This window comes from Carassius gibelio, chromosome A4 (assembly GCF_023724105.1).
Source record: "Carassius gibelio isolate Cgi1373 ecotype wild population from Czech Republic chromosome A4, carGib1.2-hapl.c, whole genome shotgun sequence".
NCBI lineage: Eukaryota > Metazoa > Chordata > Actinopteri > Cypriniformes > Cyprinidae > Carassius > Carassius gibelio.
Window position 1 is genome coordinate 23,763,461 of NC_068374.1, and position 27,467 is coordinate 23,790,927.

At 38.9% G+C, this 27,467-nt stretch overlaps 2 protein-coding genes across 2 annotated transcripts in view; both read right to left on the reverse strand.

Moving 5' to 3' along the window:
- Window positions 1-8,455, reverse strand: part of LOC127973643 (sialic acid-binding Ig-like lectin 13) — a 52,897-nt gene extending 44,442 nt beyond the window's left edge. Inside the window, exons 1-4 of the mRNA XM_052577386.1 lie at window positions 8,353-8,455; window positions 7,430-7,507; window positions 6,954-7,316; window positions 6,767-6,867 (exon numbers count right to left, since the gene is read on the reverse strand). Of these exons, the coding sequence (XP_052433346.1) occupies window positions 6,767-6,867; window positions 6,954-7,316; window positions 7,430-7,481 (516 nt within the window). The 5' untranslated portion in view covers window positions 7,482-7,507; window positions 8,353-8,455. The remainder of the gene's footprint in view (window positions 1-6,766; window positions 6,868-6,953; window positions 7,317-7,429; window positions 7,508-8,352) is intronic.
- Window positions 1-27,467, reverse strand: part of LOC127973601 (B-cell receptor CD22) — a 97,539-nt gene that overhangs the window by 2,893 nt on the left and 67,179 nt on the right. The window contains exon 6 of the mRNA XM_052577382.1: window positions 2,841-3,104. Within this exon, the coding sequence (XP_052433342.1) occupies window positions 2,841-3,104 (264 nt within the window). The remainder of the gene's footprint in view (window positions 1-2,840; window positions 3,105-27,467) is intronic.

Here is a 27,467-nt window from a genome sequence, read left to right on the forward strand (position 1 = left end):
TATATATATATATATATATATATACAGTGGGGATCGAAAGTTTGGGCACCCCTTGCAGAATCTGTGAAAATATGAGTAATTTTCAAAAAATAAGAGAGATCATACTAAATGTATGTTATATTTTATTTAGTACTGCCCTGAGTAAGATATTGTACATAAAAGATATTAACATTTAGTCCAAAAGACAAAAAAATTGCTGAAATTATTAAAATAACACCACTCAAAAGTTTGGGAACCCTTGGTTCTTAGTACTGTGTGCTGTTACCTGATGATCCTCGGCTGTCTTTCTGTTTTGTGATGGTTGTGCATGAGTCCCTTGTTTGTTCAGAACAGTTAAACTGAGCAGCGTTCTTCAGAAAAATCTTTAAGGTCCTGCAGATTCTTCAGTTTTCCAGTATCTTTGCATATTTGAACCCTTTCCAGCAGGGACTTTATGATTTTGAGATACACCTTATCACACTGAGGACATTTGAGGGACTCAAACACAACTATTAAAAAAGATTCAAACATTCACTGATGCTCCAGAAGGAAACAAGGTGCATGAAGAGCTATAGGGGGTGAAAACTTTCAGAATTTGAAGATCAAGGTAAATTGTACTTAATTTGTGTACCAGGAAACATACAAGTATCTTCTGTTGCTTACGAAGGGCAGAACTAAATGGAAAAAAAATATATTTCAACAAAATAAGACAAATTTGGCCATCTTCATCATGTTCAAAAGTTTTCACCCCCAGCTCTTCATGCATCATGTTTCCTTCTGGAGCATCAGTGAATGTTTGAATCTTTTTAAATAGTTGTGTTTGAGTCCCTCAAATGTCCTCAGTGTGATAAGGTGTATCTCAAAATCATAAAGTCCCTGCTGGAAAGGGTTCAAATATGCAAAGATACTGGAAAACTGAAGAATCTGCAGGACCTTAAAGATTTTTCTGAAGAACGCTGCTCAGTTTAACTGTTCAGAACAAACAAGGGACTCATGCACAACCATCACAAAACAGAAAGACAGTCGAGGATCATCAGGTAACAGAACACAGTACTAAGAACCAAGGGTTCCCAAACTTTTGAGTGGGGCTATTTTAATAATTTCAGCAATTTGTTTGTCTTGTGGACTAAATGTTAATATATTTTATGCACAATATCTTACTCAGGACAGTACTAAATAAAAAATAACATGCATTTAGTATGATCTCTCTTATTTTTTGAAAATGACTCTTATTTTCACAGATTCTGCAAGGGGTGCCCAAACCTTCGATCCCCACTGTATATATATATATATATATATATATATATATATATATATATATATATATATATATAATTGGTTGGGCATGATTCATATGTAAAAGAAAACAGAAGATATGTTATATTTAGTAAATCTTACTGAAAATAGATGATTAATACATTTACAGTGCCGACTGAAAGTTTGTGAACGCCTTGCAGAATCTGTGAAATATTTTAGGACTGTCCTGGGTAAGATATTTTATATAAAGGATGTTTACATCCTTTTAAGTCCACAAGACAAAAAAAAAAAAAAAAAATAGCAGAATTTATTAAGAATGACCCCATTCAAAAGTTTGTGAACCATTGATTCTTAATACTGTGTGTTTACCTGGATGATCTACAATTTTTTTTATTTTCTTTTTGTGATTGTAGTTGTGTGTTTGGTCTCAACGATGGATTTGTGCTTAATATTTCTTGCAGGATTATCAGAAGTGCCACTTTTTCCACATGACACCAGCCCTCCTCACCTGGCCTTCATCCTCACCTTCTTTCTTTGTTCAACTTCTTTCTTTGTTCTACTGTGTTGTGTAAGTTTGTCTTTTAACTATTAATTTTTGCATGAATTGTTCACTGATTTTAATTATTAATTATAAATTAATTAATCGTGTTTAAAAACAGATTTTTATTGTTGCATTAAGTCACAATTATTTCAGTTCTTAATTATGAATTGTTTTCTAGTTTTGTTTTTTAAAACATATTTTATTGTTGTATTACTGTATATGCTATTATTATTACTAATGCATTGTTCTGTGATTTTAATTAATTATAAATTGTTAGTCTTTTAATTAGTTAGATTTTTATTGTCATTATTTTTTACTAATGTATTGTTTAACATTTTTAATCAACGGTTTTTGTGCAATTAAAGCTTCAATTGATCTTTTTCTTATTTCCCTTCAGCAGTTGAAATAGCACTTTTACAGGTTTTCTACAAATTCTAAACATTATTCAGTAGCACTATAAAAATAACATTTCATAACTGTATAATACTATACAGTATTATTGAAAATCAACAGTTTAATATTGTACTTTGACATGGTAAAAAATACAGTAAAATGATGTATTCGGTATTAAACGTAAATACTACTGTTGTTAGTGTTACAGTAATTTTACTGTTGAATGAAATACCCCAACTACTGGATAATTGTTGCCAGTAAGTTACTGTTAATTTGACAATAATTTTTTTACAGTGCATGCTTTAAAAGTAGAGTAATCATAGCAGTTTTCATCCAAAATATGTCCATTTAAATGTCAGTGATTAGCTTCAAATTGCGACAGTATTCTATAAAAATTATCTGCATTCCGATCTTGATATCAAAAGTCATGAAAATATATATATTTTCTCTTATTCCATGGCTTTTACCCATTTACCTTCACTTGTTCCCAGTGTTTTTTTGCAACCACTTTGCGCACGCAGCTGCAAATGACGTAACTGTAACGTCTAATCTGAATTGGTCTATTACTGCATCATAACACAATGACAGTGTTATAACTGTTCAGTTTATAATTTACTTTAAGGTGCTAATAATTGTGACAAAGTAAAATTGGCTGTTATGTAATACTCACACTGAATGTCCAGCATCACTGATGAGTTCTGGGTGCCATGTTGGTTCTGAGCTGTACAGTAGTAACAGCCTCTGTGTTTCAGGTCGATCCTATCGAAGGTAAGAGTGTCTCCAGTCTGCAGCTGCTTCATCTGTCCTTCACTCTCTCTGGACCAGGTGTAGTTCACTGCTGGGTTTGCTTCACTGCTGCAGGTCAGAGTCACTGAACTGCCCTCCAACACAGAGCTGGAGGGAAGCACAGACACTGATGTGTTTTTAGGAGCATCTAAGAGGCAAAAAAAAAAAAATTGAAATTGAAAAGATAAAGGATTAATAGGGAAAGGAATAACTGTATGAATGAGGTAATGTATGAAATTTATGAAAAAAAAAAGTATTTGGATGCAAGCTCGATGCATTTGCATTAAGTTAACAAAATCCAGCTGAAATCAAAGTAGATGCCATTTTGCTTGGTGTTTTATCGAATATATATATATTCTTATGATCTCTGTTTTAGTACTGGCTCTGTCTTCCTCACACTGGTTAGAAAAGCGTAATGGAAACTGAAAAAATGTGTTTTTTTCACAGTTAAGATCACACTTTTCTATTCATGTTTCTATGTGTATCATATATATTTGTGTATCACAAATTAATTTCTGAATAATGTTGAACGAGTGATTGTGCTGATGCATCAGGAGTCATTTCAGTCATGTGTTTTGCAGATGCACACAGAGAATGCTTTCCTGTCTAGAGTGCAGATGTACTTGTCTGAAGGTCTGATGCTACAAAATCATGCACTCAACAGCCAATGATTAAAGCACAAATGAGAATGAATTATGAGATAGTGAACTTAAAGCTCTGAATGTGTCCCAACATTTCAATGAAACTGAATTAAACAGTAATGTGGTAAGGTTAACAGAAAAATTTAGAGGCTTTTTAATTATTTTTTGGGCTCAAATTTAATCAAGATGCAGAAAACCCCGGGAGCGAATAGCCTTATGGACAGAGAATTACACAGATAGAGTATAAAATTGTTAAGTTTAAAAAGATTGCAGATTATATTGATTAGAGTTCATTTTAAAAATGTTCTCTGCATATTACAAGAGCTTGTCACTCAGCGATAATGCACTGTTATTCAATGAAAATGACGTTAGATAGTGGGATAGCTTCACAGATTATTCAAGTGGCAGAAAATTATGGTTTTCAACTGGAATAAAATAATAATACAATTTATTGATTTTATATTTCAAAATTCTGACTTTATTCTCGCAGTTCCGAGATTATATCTAACAATTTTAATAAGGAAAAACAACTCGTAATTCTCTCTTTTCCCCTCAGCTCTTCAATTTTGTTTTGTTTTTTCTCAGAGTTATCTAAGTCGAATTATGCAGTGGATATATAAACTTGCATTTGCGAGGAAAAAAAAGTCAGAATTGTGAGATAAAATAATTAAATGTTATGTACAAATGTTAATAGTAAGGTTTGTAGGGCTAATACAATACATCATTGAACAGCAAATGTGAATTTTATGTAGACCTATTGTTTAAATCAAATGAACATTGTAAATGATTTCTGTTGTTTACACAATATAATACTGTTGATTACTACATAAAAAAAAAAAAATCAGGACTCAAAATCAGGTGCTATGCATTAACACTCATAATTTCTGTCAGTTGGGGTTGCAAGAGAACGCATTTGAAAGAGTTTTGTCCTGTAATGTCGGAAACATTGTGTCTTCTCTGCAACCTGGAAACGTGCTTCATCTGGTAAGTAATAAATATTTATATTTTCATGCATACAGACATTATAGCTAATTCTAGCTAATAGATTTAATGTTAGTTTAGAATAGCTGACTGCGATTTCGACATTCAAAGTTTATACTCAAAATTTTACTAGTGTATAAACTGTGTACAGTATTCTTTCAATGTAGTCTGCGGCATGTTCCTGTACATTTAAACACAGTAATATGAAATGCCCACGAAAAAAACAACCTCAAACTGCCATTTTGTGAAGAACTCTTTCAGGTTTCTGATCAATGGGTGCCTTCACCTAGCAACGCTGTCAGTAAAGTTCGCCATAAATATCTTTTACATAAAAAATAAAATAAAAAAATATTATGCAAACCAAAATGTCAGTAATAGCGTAAATGTTAGTTTAGAAGACCTGCCCGCAGCGTTGATGTTCAATAACAGGGGTAACGTTAGTGAACGTCGGTCCTGGAGAGCCGCAGCCCTGCAGAGTTTTGCTTCGACCCTAATCAGACACACCTGAACAAGCTCATCAAGGTCTCTGAAGGGTTACTAGAAAGCTACAGACAGACGGGTTTTAATTAGAGTTGGAGCTGAACTCTGCAGGGCTGCGGTGCTCCAGGACCAGCACTCACAGTCCTGTTCTACAGTATAATATCATCTTCGGAACACATATTAAGTTATTTTTGATTAAATCCGATGGCTCAGTGAGGGCTCTATAGACAGCACTGAACTTCTCAAGATCCATAAACTAAAGGTATTAAAAACATATTTAAAACAGTTCATGTGAGTTCAGTGGTTCAGTCTTAATATTATAGAGCGACGAGAAAACTTTTTGCAAAAAACAAAATAATCACTGTGTTCATCAGAAAGATGAAAGTCATATCCCCCTAGGATGGCTTGAGGGTGAGTAAAGCTTGGGGTAATTTTCATGTGAAAGTGAACTTACCCTTTAAGGACCACACTTACAATAAACATTATTCAGTAGCACTATAGAAAATAAAATAACATTTCATAACTGTATAATACTATACAGTATTATTGAAAATCAACAGTTTAATATTGTACTTTGACATGGTAAAAAATACAGTACAATTATGTATTCGGTATTAAAGGTAAATATTACAGTTGTTAGTGTTACAGTAATTTTACTGTTGAATGAAACACACCAACTATTGGATAATTGTTGCCAGTAAGTTACTGTTAATTTGACAATAAATGTTTTACAATGTATGCTTTAAAAGTAGAGTTTTCATCCAAAATATGTCCATTTAAACGTCAGCGTTTAGCTTCAAATTACGTCTTTGACGACAGTATTCTATAAAAATCATTTGCATTCCGATCTTGATATCAAAAGGCACAAATATATATATATTTCTCTTATTCCATGGATTTTACCTATTTATCTTCACTTGTTCTCAGTGTTTTTTTATTGCAACCACTATGTGCACGCAGCTGCAAACGAAGTTTGACGTCTACTCTGAATTGGTCTATTATTGCATCATAACACAAAATTACAGTGTCATAACTGTTAATTGTATAATTTACTTTAAGGTGCTAATAAATGTGACAAGGTAAAATTGTCTGTTATGTAATACTCACACTGAATGTCCAGCATCACTGATGAGTTCTGGGTGCCATGTTGGTTGTGAGCTGTACAGTAATACAAGCCTCTGTGTGTCAGGTCGATCCTACCGAAGGTAAGAGTGTCTCCAGTCTTCAGCTGCTTCATCTGTCCTTCACTCTCTCTGGACCAGGTGTAGTTCACTGCTGGGTTTGCTTCACTGCTGCAGGTCAGAGTCACTGAACTGCCCTCCAACACAGAGCTGGAGGGAAGCACAGACACTGATGTGTTTTTAGGCGAATCTGAAGGAAAATAATTCAGGGCCTCACAATAAAAATCACAATAATATGATTAAAAACTAAAAAGCATCTCAAAGCCTCACTTACACTGAACATGTACTGTGATGTTGTTCTGTGCTGTTTTGTTCTGGTCCTGTAGCTGGTAGGTTATAGTGCAGGTGAAAGTGACTCTGTGCTGACGGTGAGTAGCAGTGAAGTTCAGATCAGAGATGAGCTCCTCTCGTCTGCTGCTCTCACCGAGGGGGATTCTGGGAGTAGAGCTCCATGTGAGAGTTGGTGGAGGAGAGGAGCAGAGAGTCTCAGCAGAGCAGCGCAGACTAACAGAGCTCCCCTCCAACACCTCCTCCTGATCCTGTACCTCCTCCTGATGCTGCACCTCCTTCTGATCCTTCACCTTCTTCTGCTCCACATACAGCTGCACTGTGGGTTTGGGGGGAGAGTCTGAAAAAGTAAAACGAGAATGGTGTCAACTTTTAAAACACTCATTTAACACTTTTGTTTATAAATTAAAACCTTAAATCACTCACCTAACACATTTATAGTGGTATTTACAGGGTAGAAATATTTCAAACCAGCACTTTCGATCCTGAAGTAATATCTACCAGTGTGCTTTGAACTAACATTATAGAAGATAGTGGTGCAGTTCTTCTTATGTAGCTTTCCAGTTATTTTCCCATCTAAGTGATTAGGTTTGGGATCCTTGGAGTTAAACACTAGATGCTTATCAGTGTTATCTCCATCTTTGAGCCACAGTCCAGTAGCAGCATTCTCAGTGAGGTTTTTGTCATATTGTTCCTGAATCTCAAATCTGCACTTTATGATCACACAGGATCCATTGAGAGCTTCAATCTTCTCTGGCAGACTGATGTTGAAATCTCTACACCAAACACCTACAACACACATAATGCAAACATGTAAGAAATAATAATAAAAAATATGAATCCAAAGAAAAGAGGTCTGAAATGTTCTTCTTAAATTTAGTTCATGAACAGAAATATACTACCTTTCAACAGAAAGCCAAGAATAATTATTTTCTCTGCTGTCCAGATGTCCATCCCTTCATTCAATGAGGAACTTCAACCTGTAGGTCAAAAGAAAATTTAACCTAAAAAAGGAAGAAACCTGTAACACTGATAAACTCAGCCCCCCTCATTCCTCTCTCACTTTTTGTGATTGAGAGACTTTTCTTTGAGTTTGAGAGCAGTGACAACATAAAACTCACCTTTGCATTCAAAGAAAAAAATGATGCAAAAGTTTTTCACAAATATGTGCCAAAGATGATACCTCAGGAAGAAGTAAGTAACATTTTATATTTTACATCAAAATTTATTGTTGATTTAAAACATTGAGTTACTTTTGGTTTATTTCCCTACAAATAATTAAAATCCTTTCTGAAAGTAATACTTAGCATGTATAGCCGATGTGTGAAAGCATTACAGGTTTTTGTATTTATTTATTTATTTTTTTAATCTGTGAATTCTTATTTTAGACCCTTGAAAGTTGGTTCATAACCCATAAATGTTAATAATTATTATCACTTTAATAGTTCAGGATACTTATCCCATATTTTTAACCATTTAAATCATCTAACTATTCTCTGCATTACTTTTTTATTAGTTGCTTCATGAAATTGCTTGTTTCATGCAATCAAGATTAATAAACAGTGCAATGAATTTGGAATTAGATATTTAAACAATATGTGGAAATTTTGCTTCACATCTATTGACAACTAAGCATAATTAGAATAAATACATTTTAGATAATGTATTTGTAATAATAGTTATCATTACTTTGATAAAGCATAATATATCCTGTATTGAAAAATAAATATGTTAAATATTTTAAATATGACAGTATCTATTAATATTTAATGAGTCTATTAATGTTGGTTTAATATAATGGAAGTAAAAAAGAAAAAAATCTGACCTTCCTAGGTGCAGAGAGTGAAATCTCCTGTTTAGAAGTTTCCAGCTGTAACACCTGCTGCTGATAAGAGACGGACTGAAGCTCTGCTGCAGAAACTGAATCTGACTGCATCAGATCTATTATAACTTCCCTTTTTCATCACATCACACCAGTACTTCCTAGATCAGCATGAACATGCCTTCTGTGCACAGACAAAGTCTTTAACTGAATATCTGGAAAGTCTTTTGCTACAAAAACTATAAAACTTACATAATCTTCTACATTCAATATAATTTCAGGCTGTTGCTTACACAAAGCTATAATATGGCTTCAGAAAACTTGAGATGTAGGGATCAGGTTTTACAGATATATATTAATATCGATCGATTTGTTGTTTACTGTGTCACTTCTCTTAATGTTCAAAGTCTCATATTCAGAGGGTGGAGCAGAGAGCTGAAGAGACGCATATGTGCCTGCTGCCTCATTCTGAGCCTGAAAACAGAAACACTCTTTATCATCATCATCTTCATCATGCTGCATTACTATATCTACTCTTAACCTAAGGAGACCCACCTTCAGTTTGCTGGACAATCTGAAAAACAGGAAATTAATTACTAAAAAGTGTTCAAGCTCAGCACATCAGTACATTTATTTCTAGAAAGAGAAATGTGTTGTTACTGTTTGAATGACTCACTGTCTAATTTTGTAAAGTGCAAGTCCAACAGTCAGAGCGAAGAGAACCAGAATCAGGGATAATATGATCAAGAATGAAACTGTAACCTGTTGACAATCTAAAAACACACAGTATGCACATGAAACAGAAAATTATATAATACAGTAGAAAGAGAGAAAATCAAGAATCCCAATCCTGTCCAATTAGTATTTACATGGAGGGCAGTTTTTTGACTATAATCTTAGTTTTACATAAAACATTATTTTTAACAAGCAAATTCTTTTTATTGGATTCATTTCACTAGAATATACAGTTATTTACAGGACACAATGTTGTGATGTACCTGTAATGAATTACCGACAATCTGCAAACCAGAGAAAAGCAGTTAAAATTGTTGCATTTCCATGAGAGTTGCTGCCAACACACTGCAGAGTGGATGTGTGTGTGAGCGACTGATGAAGAGTGATAGAGCTCCTCAAGCCTGTGCTGCTCAATCGCTCTTCACTGATGAACGTGTTTGAAGAGTTAGTGACAGGACGTCCAGACAGATGCCACTCCAGTTCAGGAGAGGGATTCCCATCAGCCTCACATAAACATAGTTACATCAGTCCTGGTACAGCTGGAGGATGGAGAGATTTTAGGGGCATCTGAAAGTATTCAAATGAGAAATATAGAATAACTACAATGAATCTGCCCCTGTCATTGATAAACGCTGATTCACTGAACTGCCCTCCACAGAGCTATAGGAAATCTCTGAAGCTGCAAACCATAGACTTTCATTTTATGGGCAAAATCCAAATATCATCTTACGTGTTCTGCAGAAAAAAGAAATTCATACAGGTTTGGAACAACAATAGATCGGTTAATGACACAATATAATTTTTTTGGGTGAACTACACCATTGTTTCGCTGGCTCTGTCCTCCACACACTAGTAAGAAAAATATGACAGTAACCGCGTCAAAAAAAACACATTTTGTCACAAACAAATGTGTGAATAATGTTGAACGAGTGATTGTGCTGAAGCATCAGGAGTCATTTCAGTCATGTGTTTTGCAGATGCACACAGAGACTGCTTTCCTGTCTAGAGTTCAAATGTATTGGTCTGAAGCTACAATGTTGTGAACTCAACAGCCAATTATTGAAGAACTTATGAGAATGAATTATGAGATCGTGAACTTAAAGCTCTGAACGTGTCCTAACATTTCAATTAAACTGAATTAAAACAGTAATGTGGCAAGGTTAACTGAATATTTTAGAGGCTTTTTAATTATTTGTTGGGCTCAAATTTAATCAAGCTAAGTAGCTATTATTGCGTCATAAAAAAAATAAGATTGTCATAACTGTTCACTTTATAATTTACTTTAAGGTGCTAATTAATGTTACAGGTGTGCCAAGGTAAAATTGGCTGTTATGTAATACTCACACTGAATGTCCAGCATCACTGATGAGTTGTGGGTGCCATGTTGGTTCTGAGCTGTACAGTAGTACAAGCCTCAGTGTTTCAGGTCGATCCTATCGAAGGTAAGAGTGTCTCCAGTCTTCAGCTGCTTCATCTGTCCTTCACTCTCTCTGGACCAGGTGTAGTTCACTGCTGGGTTTCAGAATCAGAATCAGAATGAGCTTTATTGCCAGGTATGTTCACACATACGAGGAATTTGTTTTCGTGACAGAAGCTCCACAGTGCAACATGATGACAGTGACAGAACAATAAACACAAAATGGAATAAAAAAAATACAAATAAGTAGATAAGGAACGAAAATATACAAATTGGCAATGTATGGCAGGTATATTACAATGAACATTATGTATGTACAGGTATATTATGTGCAAAAAATGTAAGTGTACGCTAAGTATGTGTGTTAGATAAATAAGTGTATGTATATATAAATATAAATAATGTAGTGTGTTTCACAATCATTATCAAGTGTTCATCAGATGGATTGCCTGAGGGAAGAAACTGTTCCTGTGTCTGGTCATTATGGTGATCAGTGCTCTGTTGCCTCGACCAGATGGCAACAGTTCAAAGAGAGAGTGTGCTGGATGTGAGGGGTCCAGAGTGATTTTGCCAGCCCTTTTGCTCACTCTGGATAAGTACAGTTATTGAATAGACGGGAGGGTTGCAGAGATAAATAGTCTCTTTAAAAAGGAACACAGGTAGATTGCAAAAGTCTATAGAAAAGATAACAGGACAGACTCAGAAGAAGGACCCCTATAAACGGGTCAGCAGCTCTCTCGCGACTCTTTTTTGTGGCTGGAATGCAGCAGATAATCAGAGCGACGGGCTAGTAGATCTTAGACCTCTCGTCCCCACGTACTGAACAGCAGCAATGCATAGAGCACAGCTCAGGGCGCTTGTCAACAGAGGGGGGGGGGGGTTGGACACAGAGTAGAAGAGAGATTAATAGACAGTGAAATGGCTTAGCTGACCTGTACCAGTCTGTTGACAGGACTATGACACTACTAGACAAGACGGATACAGCAGGGTTCGTAAATAGCCACCAACATCATACTCTAACGAAATAACCCAGCAAATGGCAAGAAAACAGGGAACATTAAATAGCAAGCGGGCTAGAGGAGAGAACATGTGAAACGAATCAGCGAGATAACAGCTAATGAGAATCAGCAGAAGAGGGAAAAAGGGAAAGAGTAACGTAGTGACCAGCAGAGGGGGGAAAAGGAAAGGAAAAGCCAGAGAAAAGAACCAGACTCATGACAGATAGTGCTTGTGAAAGAGATTAAATTGTAATCTAATAGATCATAATTTACAGTTTATAATATTTTCCAGTCATGAAGTCACTCACCAATCATATGAATTGAAACACTTGCTTCTTTATAGTTATATTTATAGTTTTATAGTTATATATACTCAATCCTGAAGTAATATTGACCTCTGTTATTTGATCTGAGGTCATAAAAATCAGTGGTACAGTCCTTGTCTTTTAATTTGCCAGATATATTGCCTTTCATAAATGATGTCTGGCTTGATGTGCTTGGGTTGAACACTAGATTGTTATTCACATCAATCCTGTCTTTTATCCACTGTCCAGTAGCTCTCTCAGTGAGTCATAGTGTTCCTGAATCTCAAATCTGCACTTTATGATCACACAGGATCCACTGAGAGTTTGAATGTTCTGTGGCAGTCTGATGCTGAACTCTCTACAGGAAACACCTACAACACACATAATGCAAACATGTAAGAAATAATTAAAAAATATATTAATATCAAGAAGAGGACAGGAAATGTTAAATTTAGTTTATGAATGCAGATATACTCAAACCTTTCAACAGAAAACCAAGAAGAATTATTTTCTCTGCTGTCCAGATGTCCAGCCCTGTATTCAATGAGGAGCATCAACCTATAGGTCAAAAGAAAATTGAACCTAACAAAGGAAGAAACCTGTAACACTGGATAAACTCAGCCACCATCATTCCTCTCTCACTTTTTGTGATTAAGAGACTTTTCTTTGAGTCTGAGAGCAGTGACAACATAAAACTCACCTTTGCTTTCAAAGAAACAAAAAGTTCCAAATGTTTTTGCACAAATATGTGCCAAAGATGATAAGTCAGGAAGAATTTTACAGTCTCTGCACTGGCTACCTATTAAGTTCTGTATCAGTTACAAATTATCATTACTTACCTATAAGGCCCTAAATGGTTTAGCTCCTGCTTACCTAACTAGCCTTCTACCACGTTAAAATCCATCATGCTCCCTAAGGTCACAAAACGCTGGACTTTTGGTAGTTCCTAGGATAGCAAAGTCCAATAAAGGAGGTAGAGCTTTTTCACATTTGGCTCCCAAACTCTGGAATAGCCTTCCTGATAATGTTCGGGGTTCAGACACACTCTCTCTGTTTAAATTTAGATTAAAAACGCATCTCTTTTGGCAAGCATTCGAATAATGTATCTCTTAAATTGTGAGTGCAGTTGTATCTGTTCAAATGTGCATTCTTATTCTTTAGCTTGGGTTAAACTAATTAATTTTATTTTGTTGGATCAGCAGCTATGCTAATGATGTCTCTATTTGTTTTGCCACGGGATTTACACAAGCTCCAGTCTGGATCCAGAACACCTGAGAAGAGATGATGCTGACCCTAAGAGGACCTCAGATGATGCTAACCCTGAATCAACAAACAGAACTAACAAATATTGCTACAAGTGTGACTGCATCATATAATAACTATTAATTATTAATAATAGTAATAATGTTAATCGTCTGGCTAACTACGTCTTGTATTCATTTTTTTTTTTTTTTTTTTTTTTTCATGTGCGCACAAACTTACAGCCACCACCTATAAGCTACTACTATTATGTTACACACACAAAGCTGAAGTATGGCTTCAGAAAACTAAAGATGTAGTGCACAGGTTTTATAGATGTATGAGCAGGGAAAAGGTAAACATGTATTAAACAATATTATTAATGAATGAAAAAACCTTAATCACTTAAAATTCAACCATGTTACATGAGCAGCGGCCTACATAATGTTCTCATAATGCTGCTCTTCTGGTCAAAAGATGAAGCACCAGAGCAGTGCATTAGTACTATCAAAGTTGTAACGCTTTGATTTTTATTTTAATGAAAAATATTCAACCAGAGAAAAAAAGATCAGAATAAGAAGAAACATCCCTAGGTTACGTATGTAACCCTAGTTCCTCAAGGGAACGAGACGCTGCGTCGAGCACTTTTGAGGAACGCCTTTGGCAAGAACAACTCTGAATATCGTGTGCAATCAGTTCAATGGAAGAGCGTGACGTCACGGACGGGGTAACGTAGCAACCAGGAAGCTATAAAGGCACGTGCCACGCAGCTTGCTTCAGCTTGGAGTAGGGAAGCAAGCGCCGGCAGGGGTGCCGGGAGTATGGCTCTGCGACGCAGCGTCTCGTTCCCTCGAGGAACTAGGGTTACATACATAACCTAGGGACGTTCCTCTTCGGGAACTCGAGCTGCATCGAGCGCTTTTGGGGAACGATGTGCCAACGCTGCCAGACTACCAAACCCCTGCCTAGTGTGTATCCGAAGAGCACAGCTAAGGCGAGAGGACAGAAGAGCCAGGAGTGGCTCGCATATCAAGATTGTAAAATCTGGCGAATGTAGAGGGCGTGGACCACCCCGCAGCGTTGCAGATGTCCAAGAGGGACACACTTGCTAGAAAGGCCTTAGAGGCAGCCATACTCCGTGTAGAGTGAGCCTTGGCTCCCAAAGGAAGGGAAAGACCAGAGGACGCATAGGAGACGTTGATAGCCTCGACTATCCGACGACTAAGGGTCTGCTTAGAGGCAGTGGAACCATTTTTAGGAGGACCGTAGCAAACAAGCAATTGGTCAGATTTTCTCCACAGGGCAGCTCTGTGGATGTATCACATACAGTTTAACTTTTCCTGGTCTGGCTCCCGAAAGGGAGGAGGACAGAAGGCCTGCAGTACGACAGGTTGTGGTGTGACAGAGGGAACTTTAGGAACATAACCCGCTCGTGGGTGCTTTGGCCAGACCAGGGGCAAAGTCTAGATAGTTAGGGGCCACCGAGAGGGCCTGAAGATCTCCAACTCTCTTTAGAGAAGTAATCGCCAGTAATAGGGCAGTCTTAAGTGTCAGATGTCTGTCTGAAATGTCTTGAATTGGCTCGAATGGAGCTTTGCAGAGAGCCTCTAATACCACAACCAAGTCCCACGGGGGAATACGGGACTATACTGGAAGTCTCAGCCTCAGTGCACCTCGGAGGAAACGTGTAACTAGGGGGTGTCTACCCAGTGACTGATCATTGAAAGGGACATGGTAAGCAGCTATGGCCGCCACGTACACCTTTAAGGTGGAGTGGGTTAACCCCGCAGAGAGCCTATCTTGTAAAAACTCCAGAACTGTACCAACTGGTAGAGGGTCAAGGTGGTGGTCCCTGCACCATGAAGTGAAGAGTTTTGAGTGGATTGGAGTAGGGTCTCAACAACCTCGGTTGCGAGACCAGCTGCTAACAGTTGTGCCCCCTCAGGGGCCACACCCACAGCTTCCACAACTCCGGGCGAGGGTGTATTATTTTGCCCTGCGCCTGAGAGAGTAGATCTGTCCTGATCGGAATCTCCCATGGAGAGCCGTCGAGGAGAGAGATCAGATCTGCGAACCATACTCGGCCTGGCCAGAACGGGGCTACTAACAACAGACGGACCCCGTCCCAGTGTACTCTCGACAGAACTCCCGGGAGCAGAGCGATGGGGGGAAAGGCGTACAGACGAAGCCCCGGCCAAGTCTGTGTCATGGCATCTAGGCCCAATGGAGCTGGGTGAACTAGAGAGAACCAGAGGGGACATTGCGATGTCTCTCGAGTCGCGAAGAGGTCCACTTGAGCTTTGCCAAATATCTGCCATATCTGCTTCACCACCTCAGGGTGAAGCATCCACTCCCCGGGCCTCGGCCCCTGTCTCGACAGCATGTCTGCTCCCACATTCAATCTCCCAGGAATATATACTGCTCTTAACGAGAGAAGTTTGCCCTGGGACCACAGGAGGATCTGGTATACCAGCTTGTACAAAGGGCGTGAACGCAGACCCCCCTGGTGATTGATATAAGAGACTATCGCTGTGTTGTCGGTGCGCACTAACACATGACAGCCTCTCAGGTCTGGGAGGAAATATTTCAATGCTCGATACACTGCTAGCATTTCTAGACAATTGATGTGCCATGTCAGATGGCGACCGCTCCACAGACCGCGGGCAGGGTGGCCACTCATCAACCGGTGAGGGACGCGTATGTCGCTAGCGTTACATGGCGACCAAGAGCTCCCAACACCGGGCCCTGATTCAAGAACCAAGGTTTCTTCCATATGTCTAAGGCACAAAGGCATCTCCGCGTGACCTTGATAGTTCGGAAAGGACTCAGGGAAAACCCCTTGGTCTTGAGCCACCACTGTAGGGGCCTCATGTGCAGGAGGCCAAAAGGTATCATGTTGGACGCAGCTGCCCTGAGCCCTAACAGTCTCTGAAACTGCTTGACAGTGAGTGACGGGCCTTCTCCGACTCTCTTGACTGATGTGAGGATCGACTCGATCCGAGCAGGAGACATACGTGCCTGCATCGTGGTCGAATCCCATACTACGCCTAGATAGGTGGTTCTCTGAACTGGAGAAAGTACACTCTTCTTGGCATTCAGTCTCAAACCCAGCTCCCCCATATGGGCGAGAACAACACCTCGATGTTGAACCGCCATCTGCTCTGATTAAGCTAGAGTCAACCAATCGTCTATATAATTTAGAATGCGGATGCCCTGCATACGGAGGGGTACCAGAGCCGCATCTACACATTTCGTGAACGTGCGGGGTGAGAGTGCAAGGCCGAAGGGAAGTACTCGATATTGATAAGCTTTGCCCCCGAAAGCGAACCTCAGAAACTTCCTGTGTTGTGGAAGGATGGATATGTGGAAGTATGCGTCTTTGAGATCTATTGTGACAAATCAGTCCTCGGATCTGATTTGGGCTACAACCTGTTTGACAGTGAGCATTTTGAACTTCAGTGACATTACTGAGAGGTTTAATTGACGTAAGTCTAAGATCGGACGCAACCCCCCCATCCTTCTTTGGAACTATGAAATACCGGCTGTAAAACCCGGATTCCCTGTCTAGAGGAGGGACCACTTCGATGGCCTCCTTCCTTAATAGGGTATTCACTTCTTGTTCCATAACCAGAGCCTGCTGGGGGCCGACGACTGTCGGTGTAACCCCATTGAATCTCGGCGGTGGACGGCCAAACTGAATACAATAGCCTCTTTCTACTGTGTGCAGGACCAATTGAGATACATTTGGCAGTAGTTTCCACACTGCTAGATAATGTACTAAGGGAATCAGTTTCTCAAAGACTGATCTCTGGTGTAAGAGGCCCCCAAAGGGGTGGCGAGCTTCCCAGCTCCGCTACGCTCACGGGCAGAAATAACTGGGAGTGACGCTCACGGGAGACCGCTGCGCCCTGAAACACTGGCAGGGTTGGCAGACTGGCCTCCAGAGGGCACCGGGGAGAGACGGGCAACGTATAATGAGGTGGACACCGCTCTACCCCAGTAGGGGCTACCCTCAAGGTCACTGTGACTCTGGCGTCAGGACCTCTTCGTCGAGGACTTCCTAGCTTCAATAATTGTACGAAGATCAGATTTTACTCTAGGAGTCCCCGACTCATAGCGAGTGGCGACGCTCTGTTTTTGAGCCTCGCGGTATGAGGAGCCCGCTAGTAGTGTGGGTATCTCCCGTCCAGATAACCCACAAGAGCGATGAGGGAGGAAACTCTGGAATGCCGCTGCCTGCTTGCATGCCTCCTGGAACCTGTCGACGACGGTTTTGACCTGTCACAATCTCTTATTTGGGACAGGTTCAGCCATAAATGCCTCTCCGCGGCCACCAAGGCTGCCATAGACCGCCCAATCGCACGAGCAGTCTCTTTGGTGGCACGGAGGGAGAGATCAGCGGTCCGTCTAAGCTCTGCGATATCGTCGGACTTGATCCCCTCTCCCTCGTCTATATCACTCAGCAGGTCGGCCTGATATGCTTGGAGGACGGCCACAGTGTGAAAGCACGCCCCCGCCTGACCTGCTGCCACATAGCCCTTACCCATTAATGTTGATGTTGTTCTTAATGGTTTCATGGGCAAGGCCGGAGTCATCAGAGACGACGCCGAACCAGGTGACAGATAGCTCGCAAGCGTCTGCTCAACCCGGGGCATTGCTCTGTACCCTCGCTCATCAAGCCCCGCAACATTTCCATAATATTGAGAATCGGGGCCGAAGAGACGGGTTCAATAGGGGTGTTTCCACGACCTCGCTATCTCTTCGTGGAGGTCAGGAAAAAAGGGAAGGCTCCGGGCTGGAGGTGGCTGTCTCAGCCGCAGATACCGCTCATCTAATTTACTTTTCTGTGGTTCATGTTTTTTCTCTGCAGGCCATTCTATTTTTAAATTTTCAACTGCACGAGTTACCATCTCCAGCAGCTCCTCATACTGGGGCGAAAGGGGTGGCGAATCCCTACCAATTGTCTCCACATCCACCTCATCAGACGAAAAGAGGTGGAGTGTCGACCCCTCGCCCTGGGGGGAAGAAACCGACGAGCGTGCTTCCGATCCCAGGGTTTGGGTGCCGGATCTGGCAGATGAGGAAGGAGATAAGGACTGGCCCATCTCCAGATCCACCTGCGAACCCTACGAGTGCAGCAGCCGTTCTGCCTCGGCAGAAGCGGGGCCAGCACCACAGGGAACGCTGGCGAAGGCTCCCTCCTCGAAGAGAGCCCTCCGGGATCGAAGCGTCCGCATCGGCAATCGATCACAATGCGGACAGTTGGCTCCCTCAAGAGCCGACTCAGCGTTCTTCGACCCCAGGCAAACCACGCATAAATCATGTATGTCCCCAGCCGTGATGTAGCGTTGGCATGGAGGAACACACAGTTTATAGCGCGATTTGGATTCGCCCTTCAGGTGTCTAGTCTTTGCTTTAGACTTTGACATTTTGTCTTACTGATACTGGACAGACAACAGTAAATAAGACTTACAAGACAGACTTATGAACATGCACACACAGAGCGCTTGCTGAAAGATGTGAAGCTGAAGAAAGCTGCGTGGCACGTGCATTTATAGCTTCCTGGTCACTACGTCACCCCGTCCGTGACGTCACACTCTTCCATTGAACTGATTGCACATGATATTCAGAGTTGTTCTGGCCAAAGGCGTTCCCCAAAAGCGCTCGACGCAGCTCGATTTCCGAAGAGGAAAATGCAAGATGTAAAAGTAATGAACTTGTAAGAAAATATATATAATCAAATGCCACCAGATTGGGTCAAAAGGAAGCCATTTACAAAAGATTTTTCTCCTTACTTTCAGGTTGATTATCTCTAAAAGGAAAAAAAAATAATCTATGGAAGAATTCTGCTGTAAAAACGTGATTTCTTTTATAGAGCAAATCGCTCCCATAAAGGAAATACCCCCATAAAAAAATAAGGCTCAAACTTAAAGGGCCCTATCTTGCACCCAGCGCAATTGACTTTGTACACCGACGCATGTGTCATTCCTATTTTGCACCCGCGCAAAGCGCGCTTTTCCCTCCACAGAAGCACGTCTCTAAACTAGTGAATGAACTTGCGCTCCCTGGGCGGTTCAGCGCAAAAAAGGAGGCGTGTTCCGGCGCAAACGATCCCTGGTGCTATTTTGTTGTTCCATTAAACAATTGCGCCACTGACCAGAAAAAACCTAGTCTAAAGTCAGTGGCGCGTTGCGCGTTGTTCATTATGCTATTTTAAGGGCGCATGCTTGACCATAATGTATAGCGTGCACAACGCGCATACACTTTGCTCATGTAATCTACACAGATGCAACAGTTATTTTAGCAAATCATAAATTGTTACACTAAAAAAATATTAACACATGAGATGACGGAAATCATTGTGGTGTGCCACGAAGATGTGAAAAAAATAAGCATAAATCTAGCTTACAAATTATTCAGGCTAATTATTCTCCCATCCCCATACAACACAACTTCTCTGTCTTTCACTGCTCTTACAAGAACAACAGTCTCCTCGGCTGTGAACCACTCCTGGCGTGCGCCTGGTAAATACGCCATAATAATAGCAATCCATAATGGAACTTGCGCACCTGCTTTTAAAGGGAATGTTGGATGACGCTCTGATTGGTTTATTTCACGTTACGCCCAAACCACACCTATGAATAATGAAGCTACTTCAGACCAACCCATTTTAGATTTGCGCCGGGCGCAAGAGCCATTTATCCCGCCGGGAAAATAGCAACAGCGCCGAGACCCGCCCACAAACTTACTTGCGCTTCGCGCTTTGACACTTGCGTTTCAGATCGTTAAAATAGGGCCCAAAATGTTCTGTGTGTCAAGTATATTTGGGGACGCCCTATATACAGGGGGAAGTCGTGGCCTAATGGTTAGAGAGTCAGACTCACTATCGAAAGGTCTCTGGCCGACAGGAATTGTGGGTGGGGGGAGTGCATGTACAGTGCTCTCTCCATCCTCAATACCATGACTTATGTGCCCTTGAGCAAGGCATCAAACCCCCAACTGCTCCCCGGGCGCTGCAGCATAAATGGCTGCCCACTGCTCTGGGTGTGTGTTCACAGTGTGTGTGTGTGTGTTCACTGCTCTGTGTGTATGCACTTTGAATGGGTTAAATGCAGAGCATGAATTCTGAGTATGGGTCACCATACTTTCCCTTTCACTTTATTTACCATCATTAAATCTGGACTCAAACTGAAAGTCTAAAGAACAAGAAGTTTTTAATGTTTATAAATAAACCCTGCAAAGTGTTCTAGAGATCAGTTTTTGAACCTGTGTTCCAGACAACCAGTGACACCAAGTACCTTATGCAAATTGATATATTAATTCTTCAGGGATAAAAATTATAATAATAGTAAAAAATCTATCAGATAATTTGCCACCACACTGAAAAACATACTCCCTTTTACACTGACCAAATTTCTCTTTTGGAATATACACACTTTCTGAAAATTGACAGTTTTTTTTTTTTTTTTTTTTTTTTTTTGCTGCCCTGCCTCTTCTCCAAGATTAAAATGATCTTCCAGAGCCTGAAGCAATTTGGGACAATGCTTATAAACCTATGGAATGTCCCACTCTGGCCTGGTGTTAAATTCAACCTAGTATTCCTTACCATGTCCAGGACTTCCACAGTGGCTCTGTGAAGTCAAACTGGCTTTACTGACAGCTTCACCTGCTCTCTCATGGGATCACTGAAGGTACTGCGGAGGAAATTCAAGAATGCTATTGTTCTGAATGTAATCACAACCATTGCCATTGCTTTTATAGTTCAAGAAACTTAAGCATTTAATAAGTGGTTATAACTTACATTTCAAACACAATATTTAGTTAAGAGTTTAGAGCCAGTTAGAGTCGTTGGTCTATTTCTGCATCTCCACCAGTTTTGGCATTCCAGAATAAATCTGTGTTTTTGTATGAATTGGTTGAGTGAATGATTAAACAACTTGAAATAATAATAATAATAATAATAATAATAATTATTATTATTATTATTATTATTATTATTATTATTATTATTAATTTATTTATTTATTGTATTTTTTTAAGTGTGAAAATTTGTTTTATGGTCGTTGGAATAATGTGTATACTGAATAAAAATTTTTCTGCAGTCATCAGTATTTTTTTTTATATCTCAGACCAGCAATTTCAAACTCTGATTTATCACAATCTAGAGTTACTTTTATGCATAAAACCCTTTAAACAACCCTGATAGGTATATTGACATGAAAGACAAAAAATACAACCTTCAACGTACTTTACAATCGTTCCTTTACTTACACAACAGGTCATTTCAATTCTCTCATCCTTTTTTTGTACATTCACTGAAATTCTGTGCAATCAGCACTTTCAATCTTCAATTCGTATGAAAAGATATTGTACAGACAGAGGATAAGTACAATTGAGAAAAATGTATATTAAATAACAATAAGTATTCCTACATCAAAAAGTCAATGTTAAGAAACCATATGAATCTCAAATTAAAGGCCTACTTGAAAACATATTGTCAGAAATAGTAAATAAAATTAAAGCTGCAAGCAGCGATGAACGGGCCCTCGCACACGGGCTCACCGGCAGAGAGTGGCTTTAGTAAATAGGTGAACGGTGAGAAACATGCATTTAAACTCATAGACTGACCACAAAAAAATACATGAATCTAAAAAAAATTCTAGGAGTAGTTTGTCGCAGCATAAAACATGTAACTTCCTGTTGCCAGCAGGTGGCGCTATGAGTATAACTGAATATGGGCATGTAGATCTGTTAAGGGCAGAAGTCTTATCTAACATGTGAAGTTTGGGGCCGATTGGACATTGTATGTCTGAGTTAAAGCAACTTCCTTTTTCATGGCGAAACATCAAAATTTCTCAGGCCGCCATGGACACGCCCTTTAACGAAACCTCAAAATCTTCACAATTTAACATCGCAAAGGCCTTTAGATTTAACTGACCAAGTTTGGTGTTGATCTGAATATATCTCTAGGAGTAGTTTGTTCAAGTACAACCCCTGAAAATGGCAAAAACAACGCCAATTTTGCCAAGAAAATTCTAAATAACCGACTTCCTGATGGGATTCGGATTTCGTACCAAGATACTTTTTTGTAGGTATTGGTATTGATTTTTGTACATGTACGTGAAAAATAGCTCGAGGCGCACTCCATTGAATGTGTATATGCACTCCGTTGAAAGTTTATAGGTGGCGCTATCGAGCCATTTTGCCACACCCAATGGAATATTGGCCTTCAGATGTGTTCAGGCCAGGACTCTTATCACACATGTGAAGTTTGGAGAAGATCGGACACTTTATGCCTGAGTTATAACATCTTTTATTCCCATGACGAGACATCGAACTTCGTCACGGCGCCATGGACATGCCTTTTAACAAAAACTCAAGATCTTCACAACTAAACATCACACAGGTCTTTAGATTAGACTGACCACAAAAAATACATTGATGTAATAAAATTTCTAGGAGTAGTTCGTCGCAGTGTAAAATATGTCACTTCCTGTTGCCAATAGGTGGCGCTATGACTATAAATGAATATGGGCATGTAGATCTGTTCAGGTCAAGATTCTCATCCAACATGTGAAGTTTGGGGCAGATTGGACATTATATGTCTGAGTTACAGCAACTTCCTTTTTCATGGCGAAACATCGAAATTTGTGAGGCCGCCATGGACACGCCCTTTAACGAAACCTCAAGTCCTTCGCAATTTAACATCGCAAATGGCTTTAGATTGCACTGACCAAGTTTGGTGTTGATCTGAATAAATCTCTAGGAGGAGTTCGTTAAAGTACAACCCCTGAAAATGGCAAAAACAACACCAATTTTGAAGGGAAAATTCAAAATAACCGACTTCCTGTTGGGATCCGGATTTCGTACCAAGAGACTTTTTTGTAGGTATTGGTGTGTTACATGTGTGTACCAATTTTTGTACATGTACGTGAAACATAACTCGAGGCGCACTCCGTTGAAAGTGTATAGGTGGCGCTATAGAGCCATTCTGCCACACCCGGTGGAATATTGGCCTGCAGATCTGTTCAGGCCAGGCCTCTTATCACATATGTGAAGTTTGGGGAAGATCGGACATTTTTTGCCTGAGTTATAACATCTTTAATTCCCATGGCGAGACATCGAAATTCGTCGCGGCACCATGAACAAGCCTTTTAACGAAAACTCAAGATCTTCACAACTGAACATCGCACAGGCCTTTAGATTAGACTGACCACAAAAAAGACATTGATGTCATAAAATTTCTAGGAGTAGTTCGTCGCAGCGTAAAATATGTCACTTCCTGTTGCCAATAGGTGGCGCTATGACTATAACTGAATATGGGCATGTCAATCTGTTCAGGTTCGGAGTCTCATCAAACATATGAAGTTTGGGGCAGATTGGACATTGTATGTGTGAGTTATAACAACTTCATTTTTCATGGCGAATCATCGAAATTCGCCAGGCCGCCACAGACACGCCCTTCAACGAAAACTCAAGATCTTCGCAATTTAACATCGCAAAGGCCTTTAGATTAGGCATACCAAATTTGGTGTTGATTTGAAGAAATCTCTAGGAGGAGTTCGTTAAAATACAACACATGGAAATGACCAAAATTACACAAAATATGCTCATAATATTAAAAATAACCGACTTCCTGTTGGGTTTAGAATTTCGCTCCAAGAGTCTTTTTTGTAGGTATTGGTGTGTTACATATGTGTGCCAATTTTTGTGCATGTACGTGAAACATAGCTGGAAGGCTGTTGATTTTCTTGGCATAGGTGGCGCTGTCGAGCCATTTTGCCACACCCTCTTCTGAATCCTATATCAGACGAAAATTTTCACCAGGTTTGACGCGTGTGCAAAGTTTCATGACTTTTTGAGCATGTTAAAGCCCTCAAAAATGCGATTCATTTGGGAGAAGAAGAAGAAGAATAATAATAATAAATATAGCTGCAAGCAGCGATGGCGGGCTCAAGCCACCAGTGCCATCGCCACCCCGGTGGCATCAGGTAAACTGTGCCCAGCGGGCACATGCATTCACAATATCCCTCTGGCAGTGAGGTTTTAAAGGATATGGCAGTTAAAGGGTTAATCCGAATCATCTAGACTTTAAAATCACATTCACAGAACAATATATATATTAGTAACACTGTACAATAAGATTTCATTTATAAACATTATGTTAACATGAACAATATTTATATAGCATTCATTCATGTCAGTTAATATTCCAAACTTAAACATGAAAACATTGTTTTATTGTGATTTTTTTCCAAGTACATTTTACCAATTCCAAACCATATAAATCTTAATAAGTACCATTATTTTTTATTTAATCATTTATGAGTGCTATACAATAGTCCAGGAAAGCTGGAAGAGAAAAACTCCTTATATTCATGTGTGCAGAATTATTAGGCATGTTTTCTTTTACAGATGAAATGCGCTAAAATAGACTTTTAACTCAAACTGTAAGGTCGAAAATTATGAAATACCCATGAGAAATATCAAACACAAATGCAATACAGAAATGGATAAGTTAAGACTTGACCATTGTACAAAAAATACTGACTGGGTCATGAGGTCAGAAAAGAAGAAGAAAAAAGCAGGTCAAGAAGAACTGACAAAAAGAATTGCAAAATAATTAGTAATTAATGTGAAGATTAATTTTTAGTCAATTCTGCAAGACAGACTTTTCAGGAAAGGAGGTGGAATAAAAATGAGCTCCTAAATCTTAATCCCAGATTCTGGAAGATATATTCCTCAAACCATCGAACAAGAGGAGGTGGTGCTGGTCCTTCACGAGTCACTCTAATCTGTGCATAAAGCCTATATATAAAGACTTAATATATAGTATTTCACAATACTTCATGGTATTCTAATTAAATCATTTTTTGGAATCTTAAGTCTCTCAGAGCCTGACACCGAGTAATTCTGGAGACTCCAGGAAAGTGGCAGTTCTGTAAAATGTTGGCGCTGGAGACTAAATGCACCCTGATAGTTTCACACCTAATTCACTTAACACACACACACACACACACACACACATTACCCACAGTGACAGTGGGACTGAGTGACATCAGATGTATGATAGTTTTTTTTTAATTTTCTATCATCCATATAGTGTTGTATAGTCATGAAACTATGGTCATGAGACCAGTCATTCTGAGGAAATATGCCTCAGAATGACTGGTCTTCTATGTGTACATTTTTTTTTTTTTTAAAGTGTTTAGAAGCTGCACTTTAAAAAAATAAAAAGACATTTACTGGTTCCTTTTTTACTATTATTTCAAAAAACATCACGGCAAAACCATTCAAGCTATCCAAAATTCATTCACACCTATTCTGTAAGATTAATTCTTTAAACAGTGGTAAAAGAGGATGTGGTGCTAAACCTTCAAGAGTCACTCAAAACGTTATCTGTCCATAAAGCCTATAAAGAATTATTCTTAATATACAGTTCAAAATACTTCAGCTTGTTATTCTAATTAAGTGAGGGTCATTTTATCAGTAAAATATATACAATTCATTTTTTTTTTTGAAAGATTTCTATAAATGATTTAAATCATACTCGTTTCTACAATAATTATTTAAAAGTAATCCTATAGCTCTCTCTGGTGGCCATTATAGGTACTAAGAATTGCAAGCTTGATTTATAAGTTATGATAGTTTAAATTTTATGCTGGCTCTTGAAAGTGATAAAGCTATGGAACTTACTGTGCTTCCTTCAAATGAGGACTTCTACTTATATAAAAAATTATGAAGATTTAGAATGAAAAATTGTAAAGATATAGTAAAATAACTATTGTATTTTTTTATGTTACTTTAATAAATCTCTATGGCAACACCATTTAAGCTATCCTAAACCCATTCACAATTTAACATCTCAGTATATTGGCATCATGTGGAAAAAGGAGTATGGAGTAGTATGAGTAGGAGTATGAATTCATTTGCAGGCTTTATCATAAATCCACAATAAAATTTCTGAGTTCTGTATCAATCTGTGTTGTTGTTTGTTTATTTTTATCTTTTATTTTTCATAGGAAGATAACTTACTCTCATTTTTAATAAATGTGCTTATAAACCAAGGACAAGCTATTTATAGCTGTATTTATAAACTGCTTACTACTGACTATTAATATTGGGACAAGGCTTTATAAAGCATGAACTGACTATTTAATAATGAGTGCAGTTATTATAAAGTGTTATCAATGAATTTGCTAATGTTAACAAATTAGACATTATTTTACAGTGTTATCAAATCCTTAAATGACTCATAAGCATTTGTGAAAGTTCTGCTTGCATTACAGCTTAGTATTGATCTGTGAGCTGAACAGATTTACTGTTACATCCATGAGATTATGTAAATTAAAATAAATATAATGTTACAGGATGTCATAGGTCAGTATCAAATGAGTTTGAAATTATTATTTGCAGCACAAATAAGGTTTTTTTTAGGATTTTTAAAAATCCCTAAAACTGTCAGAAAAAGGTTAAGGCCTAAGCTATTTCTATGTGAGTGGCTAATTTTATTTTTGTTTTTATAATTGTAATACACAAACTATGAAATTATACAAAATGTATAAAAAGATAAATAAATAAATACGCACACATTAAAAAAGCAGCCAAGTCGAATGAGTTTCCTTTTTTATATAGATTAAAATTGAAGACAGAAGCAAGTGGTAAATGTGGTCACTTTAATATTCAAATCCAGTAGATCCAGTTTATGTTCACGTGGCTGTTTTCGTTTATAGTCGCCAAGCTATTATGTGTTTTGAAATAATCTTGTCCGTTATGTGTTCGTTCGTACGACGAAAGCCAGAATCCTGCAGCTCGAGAGATATGTTATTCTGCCAGTCGCGCTTTCAAATAGTCTTGCACACTTAAACAGGTCACAAACACCTGCATTTAGCTCTTGTTGTGTTACAATGGGTTTATTGTGTGCATTTGTGGTAATATTTTATTTAAAAAAGCTCTTAAACAAGAATAAATTCGTTTGTTTTGAGCTGGACACTGTACGCGCTGATCGGAGGCGGTGATTTCAGATAGGCAGCCACAAATATTTCATTTTCACACAAACAGTTCAAAAACATCTTAATTTAGCTCTTGGTGTGTTCTAATTGGTTGATTGTGTGATATCGCTGTAATAATTTATTTTTAAAAGCTTTAAAACAGGAATAAATTCGTTTTCTCTGAGCTCTTTACTCCAGACGCTCGTGATCACAGCGGTGATTCATCTCTCCTATTTCTCACGTATCTCTGGCCAGAAATAATTTATCCATGAGCCCTGAACCGGTAATAATCAGATATGTTGGTTTAGCTTGTCAGTGTGAAGCATGGCCGCGGGAAGTGGGGGTGCTGGGGGTGCTGCAGCACCCCCTAGTGACGAGAGGGAGATAAAAAATAAATGTAGGCCTTTTAAACTATTTTGCACAATTTATAAAT